Below are 15539 nucleotides of genomic sequence, written 5' to 3'. Positions count from 1 at the left end.
TCCAGCCCCACTGTGTCTGCTGAGATCGATTGGGAGAGGCTCACTCTACCACAGCAGCGCTTGCCAGCCATGAGCTCTGCTTCTGGTGCCCGTCCCTTGGCCTGGCCTGCGGAGATTGGGCTGAAACTAGCTCTCTGACATCCCCCGAGAGGTCCTGGATTGTGAGAGGGTGCAGGCCAGGCTGAGGGTCCCCACCAGTGCACGAATCTGTGCACCGGACCTCTAGTATATTCATTTTTTAGTTAATCCTTTCACCTTTTTTTACCTAGTCTCTCAACACCCCTTTCCTTTGACAACTGCCAGTCTATTCTATGTATCCATGCCTCTATTTCTAATTTGTTCTTCAGTTTATTTTCTCATTAGATTCCACATATAAGTGAAATCATATGCTATTTTTCTTTGACTGATTTATTTCACTTAGCATAATAATCTCCAGGTCCAGCTAGTATTCCATTGTGTAAATGTGTAACACAGCATTTTTATCCACTCATCTACTGATAGGCACTTGAGCTGTTTCCAGATCTTGGCTATTGTAAACACCCTGCAGTGAACATAGGGGTGCATATATTCTTTCAAATTGGTGTTTTGAGATTCTTAGGATATATTCCAAGAAGTGGAATCTCTGGGTCAAAAGACAGTTTCAGTTTTAATTTTTTGCGGAAACTCCATACTGTTTTCCATAGTGGTTGCACCAGTCAGCATTCCCACCAACAGTGGGTGTAGGATCATTTTTTTCACATCCTTGCCAGCACTTGTTGTTAGTTGATTTATTGTTGGTAGCTATCATGACAGGTGTGAGATGCTGTCTCATTGTGGTTTTAATTTGCATATCTCTGATAATTAATGATGTTGAGCATTTTTTTCATATGTCTATTGGCATCTGTAGTACCTCTTCAGAGACGTGTCTAGTCAGGTCCTTTGCCCATTTTTAATTGGGTTGTTTGTCTTTCTGGTGTTTATTTGTATAATTTCTTTATATATTTTGGAGATTAACCTCTTACCAGAAGTATCATTGGCAAATATGTTATCCTGGGATCATATTCTTTTATAGCACAAGACAATATACTTCAATAGTTTAATCATGGGAAATGAAGAACTATTCAGATGTATACCATCCTCTGAGGATGTCATACAAGAGCTTTTTTGGAAACTAAATTGTGATTTGGGAATTGAATACAATTCTAAACACATTTAAGGAACTAATGCTTGACCTTTAGTAGCCTCTAGTATTTAATTAAGTACACGTCCCTGTCTGTTTACATACTGGAATTCCCTCACTTTTTTCTTTCAAATGAACTTTTCACATTCAGCCTATAGTTTTTAGAATCTTGGAAAACTTGCTCAGATACTGTCTATCTGTTCATTAGTTATTTTTGAATGGCAGTAGCATTTTCCCAGAGAAAGGGAGAAATATGTTTTTCACATGCTAAGTTTATAAATAGGACTATTTTGGTGTCAGAGAATCAAATATGAGCTGAAAAAGAACATCAGGGAACACTTAATCCTACTCTATTTTTCTTTCTTTCTGTCTTTCTTTCTTTCTTTTTTTTTTACAAAAAAGCAAACTAAGAACCAGTGTGAAAGTCACTTGCTCAAAGGGTTACAACACTTTATTATAATACTGTGACATTTATTGTGATATATATATATTTAAATTTTTCCAAGGGATTGAGCCTGCAACTCAGCCATGTGCCCTGACCGGAAATCAAACAGATACCTCCTGGTTCATAGGTCTACACTCAACCACTGAGCCACATCTGCCTCTTTCTTATGAAAATGCATGTGATTGCTTTTAGGGACCACCTGGCTAATCCAGGATAAGCTCCTCTCTTCAATTCTTTAACCTAATCAGACTTTTTTGCCATTAATCTTAGCCTGTTGGAGTTACTATAACAAAATTCTGTAGACTGGATGGCTTTCTGGAGGCTGGAAAGTCCAAGGTTAAATAGGTGCTAGCAGATTCAGTGCCTCGTGAGAACCAGCTTCGTGGTTCATACATGGCCATCTTCTTGTGTCTTCTCACAAGGCAGAAGGGACAAAGGAGCTCTCCTGGTGGCCTTCTTTTATAAGGGCACTGATCCTATCTAAGCCTATTCATGAGGGATCCACCCTCATCACCTAGGCGCCTTCCAAATTCCTCCTCACAGTGAAGATTAGATTCTACATATGAATGGGGGTGGAGGGCGGCATAAACATTTAGTCTATAGCATTCCACACCTGGTCTTCTACAGTTGAAATTCTTCTCTCATGAAAATACATTGATTCCATCCTAATAGCCCCAATAATAGTCTTGTTCCAGCATCAGCTTAAAATTCAAAAGTCCAAAATCTCATCTAAATGTCATGGAAATCCAATATGGGTAAGACTTTAGGTATGAATCATCCTGAGGCAAATTCCTCTCCCGCTGTGAACTTGTAAATATTTCAAAGTATAATGGTGAGGCAGGTATAGGCTATCTACTCTCATTCCAAAGGGAGAAATAGGAAAGAAGAAGCGGGTAACAGGTCCTAAGTAAGTCCCAAACCCAACATTAAACTTTAAGAGCAAACAATATTGTCACGTGGTCAAGTATGATCTTCTTTGACTGGATGTTCTGCCTTCTGGACTCACTGGGACTGTACTCTCACCTGCAGGACTCTAATGGGCTGGAGTTCACTGGTTCTTCAGGGCTCCCCTGGGCATGGCCTGGTTGGGGCTGTCTGCAGAGCCCCACCCCTGCAGCAGTCCTCTGCTTGGGCTCTGCCCCTGATATCTATGGCTCTTCCTGGATGGGATCCGGAGCCTGCAGCTCTGCCAGGCATCTTTTGAAATCTAGGTGGAGACAGCCATGCCCCATGGCTCTTGCATTCTGCACTCAGGCAGAGATGGTGGAAGAGTTTGTAAACCATGACAGTTTTCAGCCTGTATCTTCCAGAGGGGTGACCACAATAACCTCATACTTGGGCCCACTGGAACTGCACCTGGGGCAGCCAGGGGGCTCAGTGCTGGAGTGCAGAGAGCAGAACCAATGAGTGAAGCAGCACATGCCAAAGTCCCACATGCTCAGACAGACCCTCCTTTGAAACCACTCTGCCCCTGGGGCCCTGGTACTCTGGGCCTGTGAGGGATGAACAGCTTTGCAGGATTTCTGAATTGTCTTGGGGTTCATTTTTCCACTGTCTTATAGTAACTCAGGCTTCTGTAGAAATGTATGACTAATCTTGTGGAATGGTGTTTTGTCCATTCCTTCAGTGTTTTTCTTTTTACCACACTTTCTCATTCTTTTCAGTATGGATGGTCTGAGAACCTTCCAAATATTTAAGTGCTGCTTCCTTTTTGATTAACAGCCTGCCTTCATTCATTTCTCTCTTCTGAACATTTTAAATCATGCACATTAAAAAAAGTATCCTTCCAAATTGTTCTGCAATCCAAATATACAATAGATTGGAAAACATTTTTTTTAAAAAAAAGCCTTGGGCTGGGGGTAAGGGTGAGTTGGAGGGGATAAATTAGGGGGAGGGGAGAGGACATATGTAATGCTTTCAGCAATAAAGATTAAAAAAGAAAAGCCATTGTGAAAAGACAGGTCAAACCAACTAGATCAGTACAGGTTTTATATGGCTCTGACTTTACAGTTTTCTTGCTACATCATCAATGCCAGAAATCTGTTCCTTCAGCTGGCTCCATTGCTTGGGATTTAAGGAAATACCTTTTCTTCTGGTTTCATTTCACTTTCTGGATCCATCCAACATTCTCTAATATCAGTTAGGACTTTTCCTTTCAAGTCCAGAACGCTGACAGACCTCATTTTCCCAGTCTGAAACATTATCTCTACTGCTTAGAAGATGACGGACTCTTGAAGCTTCAGTAGTCTTTTGCTTCTTATTTTATTTTATTTATTTTTTTATTAAATTGATTGGGGCGACCTTGGTCAACATGAACATATAGGTTTCAGATGTGGGTTCCGATGTTACAACATCTGTCTATTGCACCATGTGCCCATCACCCAGAGTCAAACCTTCTCCTGTCACTTTACATTAGGACCGCCTTCTCCTCCCATCCCCTTCCTTCTGGCAATCACCACAATGCTGTTTGTGTTCATGAGTTTCAGTTTTATATCCCACATATGAGTGAAATCTTAGCTTTTTAACTTTAGCTTTTTCTGACTGACTGGTTTCACTTAGCATAATGTTCTCGAAGTGCATCCATGTTGCAAACAGCACTGTTTCATCCTTTCTTATGGCTGAGTACTATTCCATCGTGTGTATGTGCCACATCTTCTTTATCCAGTTCTCTATTGCGGGACACTGGTTGTTTCCATGCCTTGGCCACCGTGTGTAATGCTGAAACATAGGGATGTTCGCTCTCTCCCTGCTCCATGCTCACCCTGCTGGGCTCCCTGCTCCCTCTGGCCCCACAACCCTCTGTTCCTCCAGCCCGGCCAATAGAAGTGCCTGCTACTGCCAGCTTTCTTCCTTCTCCCTGCAGGCCGAGCCCTGAGCTACAGGCTACAGAGCTGCATCTGCGGGCCAGCTGCGCTTTTCTCTCTTCTCATTTTCCCATTTAATTCCGGATCCCACCTTTACGTGTTTCATTGTGAGGGTCTCTCAGGTGTGGATCTGTGTTGAGCAGGGAAGGGATTTCTTTGTGGAATTATAGATGGTTAACTTGTTGAAATGTCCAGGAGAAAAGAACAGTTGAACCCTTATGCTGCCATTCCTCTGACATCACCAGTCTTTTGCTCCTTTATAGTTTTTTCTGAAGAAATGTGCTTTCTCCTCTTTAACTCTTTGTCAACTTCACTGTCAGAATCGCTGCCAGAAGAGCTTGAAGAAACAAGCTCCTTTGATTCGGGCAGTGCTCCGCTCCTGCAACCCACCATCCCTGTGCTCGCTCTCTCGCTCACTACTCTCTTCTGGCTTCTTCCTCTAAGGAGCCAGGAGGAATCAAGGCCACTCCTTCAACATTTTGTTTAGAAATGTCTTCAGCTAAATGTCCAATTTCATCACCGCTCCTACAGTAGAAGTTAGAAGACGATCATAATTTAGCCAAGCTCTTTTCCACTTTATAACAAGGACATTCTATCCCCCATTGTCCAGTAACATTTTCCTCATTTCCACCTGAGACTTCATTAGAATGGCCTTTATGTTCTGTATTTCTACCGTTTTCTATTTAAGATGGCAGGTATTCTTTTAAGAAGATGTAGGCTCTCTCTATAGCTCTGTGCTTTTCTTTCTAGGCTCTCACCAGAATTGCTCTCAACAGTCATTTACAGGCAATAATCTTTTTCTAGTATGTACCTCAAAACTCCCTGTCACGCAGTTCCAAAGCCACTTTCACATGTGTAAGTATTTCAGGGAGCTCTCTGGGACCTCATTTATAAGGGTAGTAATTCCGTTTACAAAGTCTTCACTCTAATGACCTAATCGCCTTCCAAAAGCCCCATCTCCTAATGCCATCATACTGGAGATTAGATATTAACATGAGAATTTTGGGGGGAACACAAATATTCAGTCTATAGGACCAGGTAAAGCATATTATAGATCTGGGGGTTAGGACAGGATATGGACATCCTTTTTGGCAGTCACTATTCAGCCCACTATAATTGTCTTTTCAAAATTCTACAAGTATAGTATTAGGGGAACTGTTTAGTATGGGATATCAATGTCTAATTTTTCATAAATAATTCTGTGCTGGTTCATATTATTTTCCCATTATAAAAACAATTTTAGTTAGTTTGACCCTATTACAATGAACATTTTCAGAGTCCTTTTAACTGCAGCTATAATTTACATCTAAAAATAGGTTTTGTGTTACTGACATTTTGTGGGCCATGCACTATTGACACCTCTCTTGTCTAGTTGTCAACGTGAATCAGTCAGTAGGGTTTAAAAGATGGACCACTTTAAAAAAAAAAAACCAAACAAACACAACTTTCCGGGACTAGATTCCAATTTTAATTCAGTAATGTGTTGGAAAAGAAAATATTCGGTTCAGCTTAATTCCTGTTATAAAGTTGGGCGAGTTGTCACCTAAACTTAAACATTGTACATTAATTTGGCATTCCTATATCCTTTTATATAATAAAGAGGAAATAGAGAGCAAAGGAGCGTATTAATTCCTTTAGGTGAAAACAGGCCGTTTTAGAGGTAAGATGTAAAGAATAACTCGTGCTTTAATCTCTAAACCAGTGGTTCTCACCCTGTGGGTCGTGAACAATGAAAATACATCCTGCATATCAGATATTTACATTACGATTCATAACAGTAGCAAAATTAAAGTTATGAAGTAGCAATAAAAATAATTTTATGGTTGGGGGAGACCACAACATGAGGAATTGTATTAAAGGGTCACGGCATTAGGAAGGTTGAGAACCACTGCAACTATCTAGAAAAATTTATTGTGAAGCCAATCGTCTCCTAACCACTACTGATTCAATTTGGGATTAGTTTGCTAAGTACATTATTTCTGGACTGTATTTTGAAACATAAACTTCTGGATGCCACAGAACGTCCGACACACGTGCTTGCTCTATAAGGCCCACAAAATCATTTGGTCTGGCCCCGCCACGTCATTAGGGGGTGAGTTAATTAAATGTTTGGCCAAGTTCACCAGGCTAATTTTTAAGTTGATAATTTTGTATGGCCCACAACTGATGTTATAAATACCCAAATGGCCCTTGGCAGAAAAAAAGTTCCACACCCCTGGCATAGACTATTAAATTGGTGTATCCTGATTTAGGTTTGGTAAGTTGAAGAAATAATTATTCATAAAACATCTAAAGAAACATTCTGATATTCTGTACAACTGAATGAGAAAGACCCTTGAATATAATACTAGAGTCTAACTATTGACTATTACTGATATTTTCATTACTTATTTTTTTTTCTTAATTCTCACCCAGGATATGTTTTTATTAATTTTAGAGAGAAAAGAAGGGAGAGGGAGAGAAGAAACATCAATGTGATAGAGAAACATTAAGCGGTTGCCTTCGGAATGCACTCTGACCAGAGATCAAATCCACAGCCTGGGTGTGTGCCCTGACCGAAAATCAACCTGCAACCTTTCAATGTATGGAATGATGCTCCAAACAACAAAGCCACGCCTGGCAGGCCTAGTTGCATTACTTCTTTATCCTAGGTCTTCTTCATAAAGTAACCAACACAGATTGATTTCTAGAAGATAAGGCAAAGTTCTTGGGGGTTAGCATATCCTTCCACATAAGTTTTTGAAAAACACTCTGTGGGGGTTCAGAATGAGCCACCCCAATATGTGCCTCTGTGGTGTGCAGATTACTTTGAGCTAAAGGCAAACCTAGTCACAGGCTCAGGAGAAACTTCTGCCCCTCCCTAGAAGGACTTGAATCAGGGATCTTACCCATAGTAAGACACTATCAGAGATAACTTTATGTATCTGTAGAGCAGGGCAGACTTCTATTTACTAAACATCTGCTCTTACCATCCTGCAATGACCCTTTGAAGCCCCCATGATTCATTCCCTCCCTAGCTCAGGGTGTCCTATATACCTCAATCCCCCTTTCTATCTTTGAAGCTCTTGGACATGTGGGATCTCTGACTCTCTCATGTATGTGGGGTTCCCATACATATGTATGTATTAAATTTGGTTTTTTTCTCTAGTTAATCTATCTCATGTCTATTTGATTATTAGATGAGCCAGAAGAATCTGGAGGGTAGAGGGAAGTGTATTCCTCCCCCACAACTTCTGAAATATCTGAAATAGTCAGATATTTTCAGTAGTCATCAAGTCACCTTCTTGTTAACAACAATGATATATTATCGTCTGTATTTTCAAAAAACAGTATAAAAAGATAGATATGAATAAGTTGGAACAATGATGAATTTCTAAAGATTTTGAAGGATAGTTGGGATTTTCCATTCCAAAGAACAAGTTTTTGAATTCCAATGGACAAGGCAGGAGAGATTATGTGCAAGAATTGAACTTGGGACTTCATCATGGAGGCAAAACTGAAGGAGGATATTTGTAAGCTGCCAGAACAGCCTCCAAGTTGGTGTGTTCAAGTGGAATCAGTGACAATGGGCCAGACAAAAAGATACTCGTCATGGTACCAATTTGATCACTTGTTGGACGTTACACTTTGGAAAAATCACTTCACACCTCTGATTTTCTATATCTGCATCTATAAGTGTGATTTAAAAAATACAACTTTCTCTTAATTTTGGGGATTATGATAATTGAATCTTTAGAAAAATATGAAATGCTCTAAAGTACTTTTTTTTCAATGCACTCTGTTATAACTAAAATCCATTATAAAACATGGGATATATGTGAATTGCAAATAAACCAAATTTGCTGATAACCACTGCCCAGATTCCAGCTATAGTAATTTACACTCTTTTTTTAGAGGAGAATAAGATATATGCCTATTTGGACTGAAGGAAACTTTCCAGAATAGTTGCTTTCCCAAATTCAAGGACAGCCTCCTCACTTGCTTTAAGAATTGGTCTTCTATTGTTTTTTTGTTCTTTGTGTTTTTCTTTGTGTGTGTGTGTGTGTGTGTGTGTTTTTTTATCAAACACACAAATTCTAAAATACTGTCTTTTATTTTTAAAACCAAAGGCCAATATATGAATTGTATAACAATATCTGCATAAATGTGTATTAAAATATACTATATTAATCGATGTAGAGAAAAGGATGTAAAATCTTTTATTATTGCCATTCCTACCAGGGAGGAAAAGCTCTAGATATGGATTGGTCTAGACTAGTTAGGTTAAGGCGCTGTGAAAATTTTGTAGAATTTAGAACGTGGACTTGTCCATATTTCTGTTATTATGACTCTTGTGTGGGCCTTCATACACCATAATGATAATTGGGCATAGACTGGAGGGACAGAGCCCAATTTTTAGGAATGCCTCATGCTTTCCTCTGAGGCTTTGCCCTGAACTCAAGCCGGCTCTCTCTGCCGAGGGAACAGAGAGAAAATGTATTTCCTACCTATGGATGTGCTGGTTCCTTGGGGTAGGATGGAGCTGCTATGTTTGAGCTATGTGGCTTAAAAAACTCACCAAGGCTCCCAAGGATGTGCCCCTGTACCCTCTGCTGTGACCCAGGCTTAGGAGGCCCATTTAGGTGAGCTCATCCTTCTCAGCCCAAGTTAAAACTCTAATTTTGGCTTTCTTTCTCAGATTTTATCCATGACTTTCTAATTTCCAGTCTTCATTCTAGACCCGCCCCTCAGTTTCTCACTGACTTGGCTACTAGAACGCAGACTTTCTTCATCCTCTCATACCAACCTCATCTGACCTAGCGGCTGGTCAGCTTTCACTCACCACTTCAGGTCAAGTGGCCCTGGATGCAAGGCAGGCAGCTGGTTATGCAATAGAAAGAGTTGACTTTTTCTTAGCGTTAAACTAAGCAAGGGAATGTTTGGGCCAAACCAAATAAACGCTTAAGGACTAGCTGCTATACAGTCACCACCAGATTTAAGATGAAATAAAGATATTTGATGTATTAGGGAGGGTTAGCAGGTTCATCTGTCGCCCAGGCTTGATTAGGATGTTTGAATTCTAAATCAGAGGTTCCTAAAATGCTTTTCTTTCTCATGACCTTGTCTGTCTCATTGTAAGACATGTGTATTATTGATAGCATTTCTAATAATTTTCTTTTAAATTTTCTACTTATTTTCATTGTCAATGGATATTTTCTTTAACTGACACTATTGAGTGGCAGTATTACACTCAATGACTGCCAATAAATTTCCTTCTCATATCGGTGGATATGTAATCTATTGTTGCTTATTGTTTTAAAAACTAATTCTTCATTTTATATTTTTTCTCATGCACATATTTAATCATTTTCTTCATACTTTAGTTATCCTTTTAATGGATTGGCAAAGAAATATAAACCTAGATATATGTATCTATGCATGCAAGGTGAGGCAAAAGTGGTTTACAGTTGTTCATATGGAAAATAATACAAAATTAATAAATAATACATGAATAAACTTTGTGTTTTGCATACTCAGAACTGCAAATCTACTGTTGCCCAATCCTGTATATACAATTTTGCTCATTATTAAACCTTAGTCCCAAAGTACTGGAACGAGTTATAGCTAGTGGCTCCAGTGAGGCTTGTAGAACTCAATTATATATGTAACCCGTGTTTTCTATTTTTTCAGATAATCTGGAGTCTGCTCTACCTCTCTTCCCTGTATTGCCTTCAAATACCACACTTCGAGGAATAGTGACTGGACTTACCAATTCCACGTATAAACCAAAGAAGTCTGTACAAGTGGGAATCTGTCAACAGGTAAAGCTATACTTCGTTTTCTTGATTATGCCCCAACAAATAAAAGCCATAAGTTGTATAAAATATTATAGAATTGAGCAAGGGACAATAAATGAGGCCAATGAGTGTGTCTGATTTGGACCTTGACTATTAGTCATCTCAAGAGTTGTTAATAATGAACAGGTGACAAACTCGAAAGTATAATTTTTCAAGGGTTAATTGGTCTTGAGTTTACTTTGCAATGATTTAGTTAAGATATCATCAGATTTCAATTTATATGGAAGAAACAAAACAGGTAGGAGATAAGGAAGTGTTAAGAGGTATATAACTAGTGACTTGTAATTTGTAGTCTGTGGTTACAATTAAAATTAAGGAAATATGCTATAAATAGAAAATAAAAGATCATATACTAAGATAAACTGCTAAATTGTGCAGAGGGAAAAAACAGCTCAATCATATAATGGTTTCACTTTTTTCTTTTTTTAAAATATATTTTTATTGATAACAGAGAGGAAAGGAGAAGGAAAGAGATAGAAACATCAATGATGAGAGAGAATTACTGATTGCCTGCCTCCTGCCCACCCCTCACTGGGAATCCAGCGGGCAACCCAGGCATGTGCTCTGACCAGGAATCGAACCGTGACCTCCTGGTTCGGGCAATAAATTCACTTTTTCTGTGAGCATAGATTTCTATATGTAAAATAGAAATCTCAACATCAACCTAGCTCATTAGTAAATGTTAATATTAATATTTATAACATAATTGAATATTAGTAAATTTCAATATTATTCACTTGATATGGTTATCTAAAAATGTAGAATTAAAATTAGTTAGAAATGTTATTATGACTCTTGAAATGACTGAAAAATAAATCATCCAGTTGTATTTTTAAGTGTTTACTATAGCAGATGTAATAAAAGCTATGAGCTTAAACTCATGAATTAATAATGAAAGATTTTTTATTCCTTTATACAGCAGGAAAATTGCAGAATAAGGTCTTTAAATTTCATAATTATTTGTACTCTCTGGTAATAAAATAAAGTAGATGCCCACATAAACGCCTTTGGTATTTCCTTAGTATTCTCCCATGTTTTTAAAAAAAGATATTTTCAAGCAATAAGAAGTTTGACCACTTTAAAATATACTAACAAACTTCACTAATATGTAAATTCATATTCTTCAGACAACTTTCAATGGTCGATTGCTATTTCCAGCTCATCTAACCCACATGTACAACATCTCTTTTTCTCTTTCTTTCTTAAAAGTATTAATACTTTTAAAAATATATTATTTCCAGTGCTCCTGTGTATAAGCCAAAATTCAAATTAAATATATAGATAATTTTGGTTATTGCCAAGAAAGCAAAAATTATTACAAAAGCAGACTGTCAGTATACTGAAGACATTCAAATCTTTCATGTCATCAGCATGTATCATTTAGTAGAACAGGGCAAATAAATGGTGATCAAATACTTAAAGTCCTAATCAGACTAATTACACAAGAAACAAATATCAAAGGCATCCAAATCAGAGTGAAAGAAGTAAAATTGTCTCTGTTTACAGAAACCCAAAGATTTTGCCAAAAACTATTGGAACTAATCAGTGAATTCAGTAAAGTTGCATAATACAAACAAATATTAGTGTTAGGGAAGAAAGTTGTTTGTAATTTAATATCAATTGTATGAAATTATGTGTGATCATTGTTTCCACAAGAGAGTGGGTTGTAAAGCAAACAGTTATGTTCCTTGGCATAACCAAAAAGACAGTACCTTTCTTTTAATAAACAATAAAGTACTATCCATTGACTAAGAGAATATCATTGCTACAAAAATATGTAAAATCTTTCATTAAAACATTTTCTAAACCTATAAGATTAGAAATTGTATGGTTTTAATGACCTAAATTAACTTTGGTTGGAATTGCATTCTTATAGGTTTAGAAAACAGATCTGTGCTAAAATATTTTTAAGTAACCTCAGTTATTTTTTTTTCAATAAATGGTTATATAAAAACTCAAACATTTTGTATTAAAAAATATTCAGTTTTAAGTGACGCTAGCTCCATTTTCTTTATACTTAGAAATCAGATTGAGATTGCTCTTATTTTTTTTGGTTGGTACTTCAGTACAGATCTGAAATCTGAACTTCTCTTCAAGTAATGTTTGCTTCCATAAACAAATTAAATGCTTTCAGGTCCTATCACATAGCAGTCAGTTACATACCTCAATCCATTATTCAAGTTTCTTTTCTGAAAACTTTCTGAGTACAAGGGTATTAAAAATATTCATGAAAGATGATATAGTTGTAGCTCTAACTGGAAAATACTATTTATTTTAATGTCGATCAAGAGTGAAATATAAAAATGAAAATAGGGTTTAAATCTGTATTTCATTATTTGAATACAGGTTACCTGAATTGCAAAGAGAAGAGCAGAAATGCCACCACCTGCAGGTGGCCCACCACTACACCCACCTCCTGATGGAGGGTGGGGCTGGGTAGTGGTTGCAGCGTCTTTTATCTCCATCGGATTCTCATACGCATTCCCCAAAGCCATCACAGTATTCTTCAAAGAAATTCAGCAAATATTCAGCACCAGCTACAGTGAAATAGCCTGGATATCATCCATTATGCTGGCTGTAATGTATGCAGGAGGTAAGGCTCTTTTGAATACACATAATCCTGGATTAAGAAAACTGTTCATCCACCCCACAATGTTGTACATGCAGCATTTTGAAATAGTAAAACCCTGTTTTCATATGAGCCACTTAAAATCAACTAAACTGGTCACTGGAAGGGAATTTTTAATAATTTTAGTGAATCAGTATCCTAAACTATTCACATCATTCTGAGTCTTACTAGAATAGTTGTTTGGATGAGGATTTCTTTGTACAAACGAAGATTTACTAAATTATTGACCTTCTAAGGGTCCATTTAATTTGGAATAAAGTCTATATAGTCCAGTGTTCATATCATCTCTTACGATGCTACTGTTAGTTGAAATGTTTTCTCCTGAATGAGAAACTGTGAATGTTGTTGACAGTTGATAAGCCAAGGAAGTACTTCACCTTAAGCTGTGAAAATGGAGCGTGATTATGTGCCTTTTGGGTCCATTCAGGTTTGCATGATTGAAATAATTCTTTATCTCTGTACTCACTAAATATGACACTTTAAAATTTAAATGGTTGCCTGACAATTATCTTGTTACATTTCATATTCAAATGAGGGTTATTCATGAGGGATAATGAATAAATCAAAGTACCATGTCGTTTCTGAATGTTAAATATTATATATGTATATATAGAAATGAATTAGTACATTTGTATGCCACCTATCTTCTTTAAATCAATTTCAACAGCAGAGCAGACTGTCTTATAGATTTTTTAAGTCATTTATTGAAATATTTAGATTTGAGTTTTCATTTTTCAATGGCATATGTGACTTTAAGAGACAGGTATAAACTCAGAATACACTGCTTAAAGTACTCATACAAAACATCTAGTGGAATTTGTTTCTTTCCAAGTGAGGATAACATGGCTCATAGTGATCAAACTATATCATTAGTAAAAATATCCAATATTTATTAGTATTAAATTTCAGCTAAGACCCCTCTAAATGTTTGCTGTGTGTCATATGACCTAATCTTCTTAATAATCTATAAAATAAGTATTAACTTCTCTCCATTCTGTAGCTGAGGACATAGAGAGAAAACAAAATGTATTTCCAAGTCAAACAGCTCATTAGTGGCAGATAGAAATTGAGACCCTAAACATTTCATCACTGTGCTGTTCTGCCTTTCTCATGTCTCCCTCTTTACCTGAAGAAAATTGCAGACCTAATTCAGGCCTTTGCCCACCAAAGTCATTTGTTTAGTGACATAATAATTATTCTTTAGTATATTGTCTATTGTACACCAGGTAAAAATTTCCCCCAGTAATCCTGTGTGTGTGAGTGTGTGTGTGTGTGTGTGTGTGTGTCTATGTTTTCCACTTTTCTGTATGTTAGCAATTTTACATTAATTCAGTATATGTCTCCCGTACCCGTTTGTTTATGTTAAATTGGTGCATTTCTCCCCCAGTAACAATAGGTATCTTTAAAATGCTATTTGACTATGTCATTGAAAAATTCTGCTTCTAAAACACCTTCTGAGATCCTCCTTTGGAAGTGGCTTGAAGGCTTATGACTGCTATTTCTGATGACTGTAGAAGTAGTAGATATTGTGCTTCAGGTTTTCTTTCTCTATCCCAGGGGTCAGGGTTCTTTATAATGATTTGCTAGAGCAACACACAAAGTCATCTTGTCCTGAGCTCCACAATGTGCTAATGTTAAGATATGTTGCCTCCCCCCCACACACCCTTTTTAATACAATGGAAACAGATTCCTTTAGTGAATTAACATTTCTATTGAATTTAGAATTCAGGTCCTTTATATTCATAATTTCATGTTGAGTAGATTGTTGATGAACTTATAAGCAAGAAAAAAATTACATAACTTTTTAATTAAGTCAAGTCTTAATTGACTGTATTAGTTTTAAGCAAACAACCTCAAAGTCCCAGCACCTTGCGGCTGGCTATACTAGTTTATTTTGCTCCAGCAATGCATCCTCAAGCAGTGTTTCACCCAGTGGCTATGCCATTGCGTAAGGCGCTGTAGTGTCCCTAAATCTGCTCCATCTGGACAGAGAATGAATGCCGGCAGCATGGAAAGTCAATGGGATATTTTAGGGGCCAGATCTGGAAGGGAAAAAAAAAGTCATTTCTGCGCTCATTCCACTGGTTAGAACTCTTACACCTCCCTACCTAGAGGCAGGGCTTGGGGTTGCTGGGAAACGCAGGCTTCCTGTAGCATCCAGTGAGGCTCAGACAGAGCTTGATGCCCCAACGATCATTCTCCGTTCAGTGAACGTAGGATGTGTTTATTTTTTCTTTAATATTTGAAAGGCCTCTATTTATAGAGGCCTTTTAGAATGATGATTATGAAATAAATGCAAAGACCGTAAGGTGAAAAGGCATATAATTTCCTATAAAGCATGAATCTCTCTACCAAGTGACTAAAATATCCTATTCAACATAATGCTAATTGCATTAGCTTATGGAACATCTAAGATCTGACACACTCATTAGGGCTTAGCACTCAAGCTATTAATCACCACAGTGGGGTCACTGGGTAAGATGGAGTGTGGTCAGAGGCCTGGCCTATGATGTCAGGGCTGGAGTCTCTTGTAGTAATTAGTTGGCATCTGGGCTTTGGTAGCAAGGTATTATCTTCCCTTCGGATGTCCGTATTAAAAATGAAG

At 37.6% G+C, this 15539-nt stretch overlaps 1 protein-coding gene across 3 annotated transcripts in view; it reads left to right on the top strand.

The window, feature by feature from the left end:
* Window positions 1-15539, top strand: part of SLC16A7 (solute carrier family 16 (monocarboxylate transporter), member 7) — a 137878-nt gene that overhangs the window by 74425 nt on the left and 47914 nt on the right. For all 3 annotated transcript variants that reach the window (XM_015569803.1, XM_015569802.1, XM_006772734.2), the window contains 2 exons: window positions 10139-10269; window positions 12652-12898. In XM_015569803.1, the coding sequence (XP_015425289.1) occupies window positions 12682-12898 (217 nt within the window). In that variant the 5' untranslated portion in view covers window positions 10139-10269; window positions 12652-12681. The remainder of the gene's footprint in view (window positions 1-10138; window positions 10270-12651; window positions 12899-15539) is intronic.

This window comes from Myotis davidii, unplaced genomic scaffold (genome assembly GCF_000327345.1).
Source record: "Myotis davidii unplaced genomic scaffold, ASM32734v1 scaffold506, whole genome shotgun sequence".
In the NCBI taxonomy this organism is placed as follows: domain Eukaryota; kingdom Metazoa; phylum Chordata; class Mammalia; order Chiroptera; family Vespertilionidae; genus Myotis; species Myotis davidii.
This window is presented reverse-complemented; position numbering and strand designations above follow the sequence as displayed.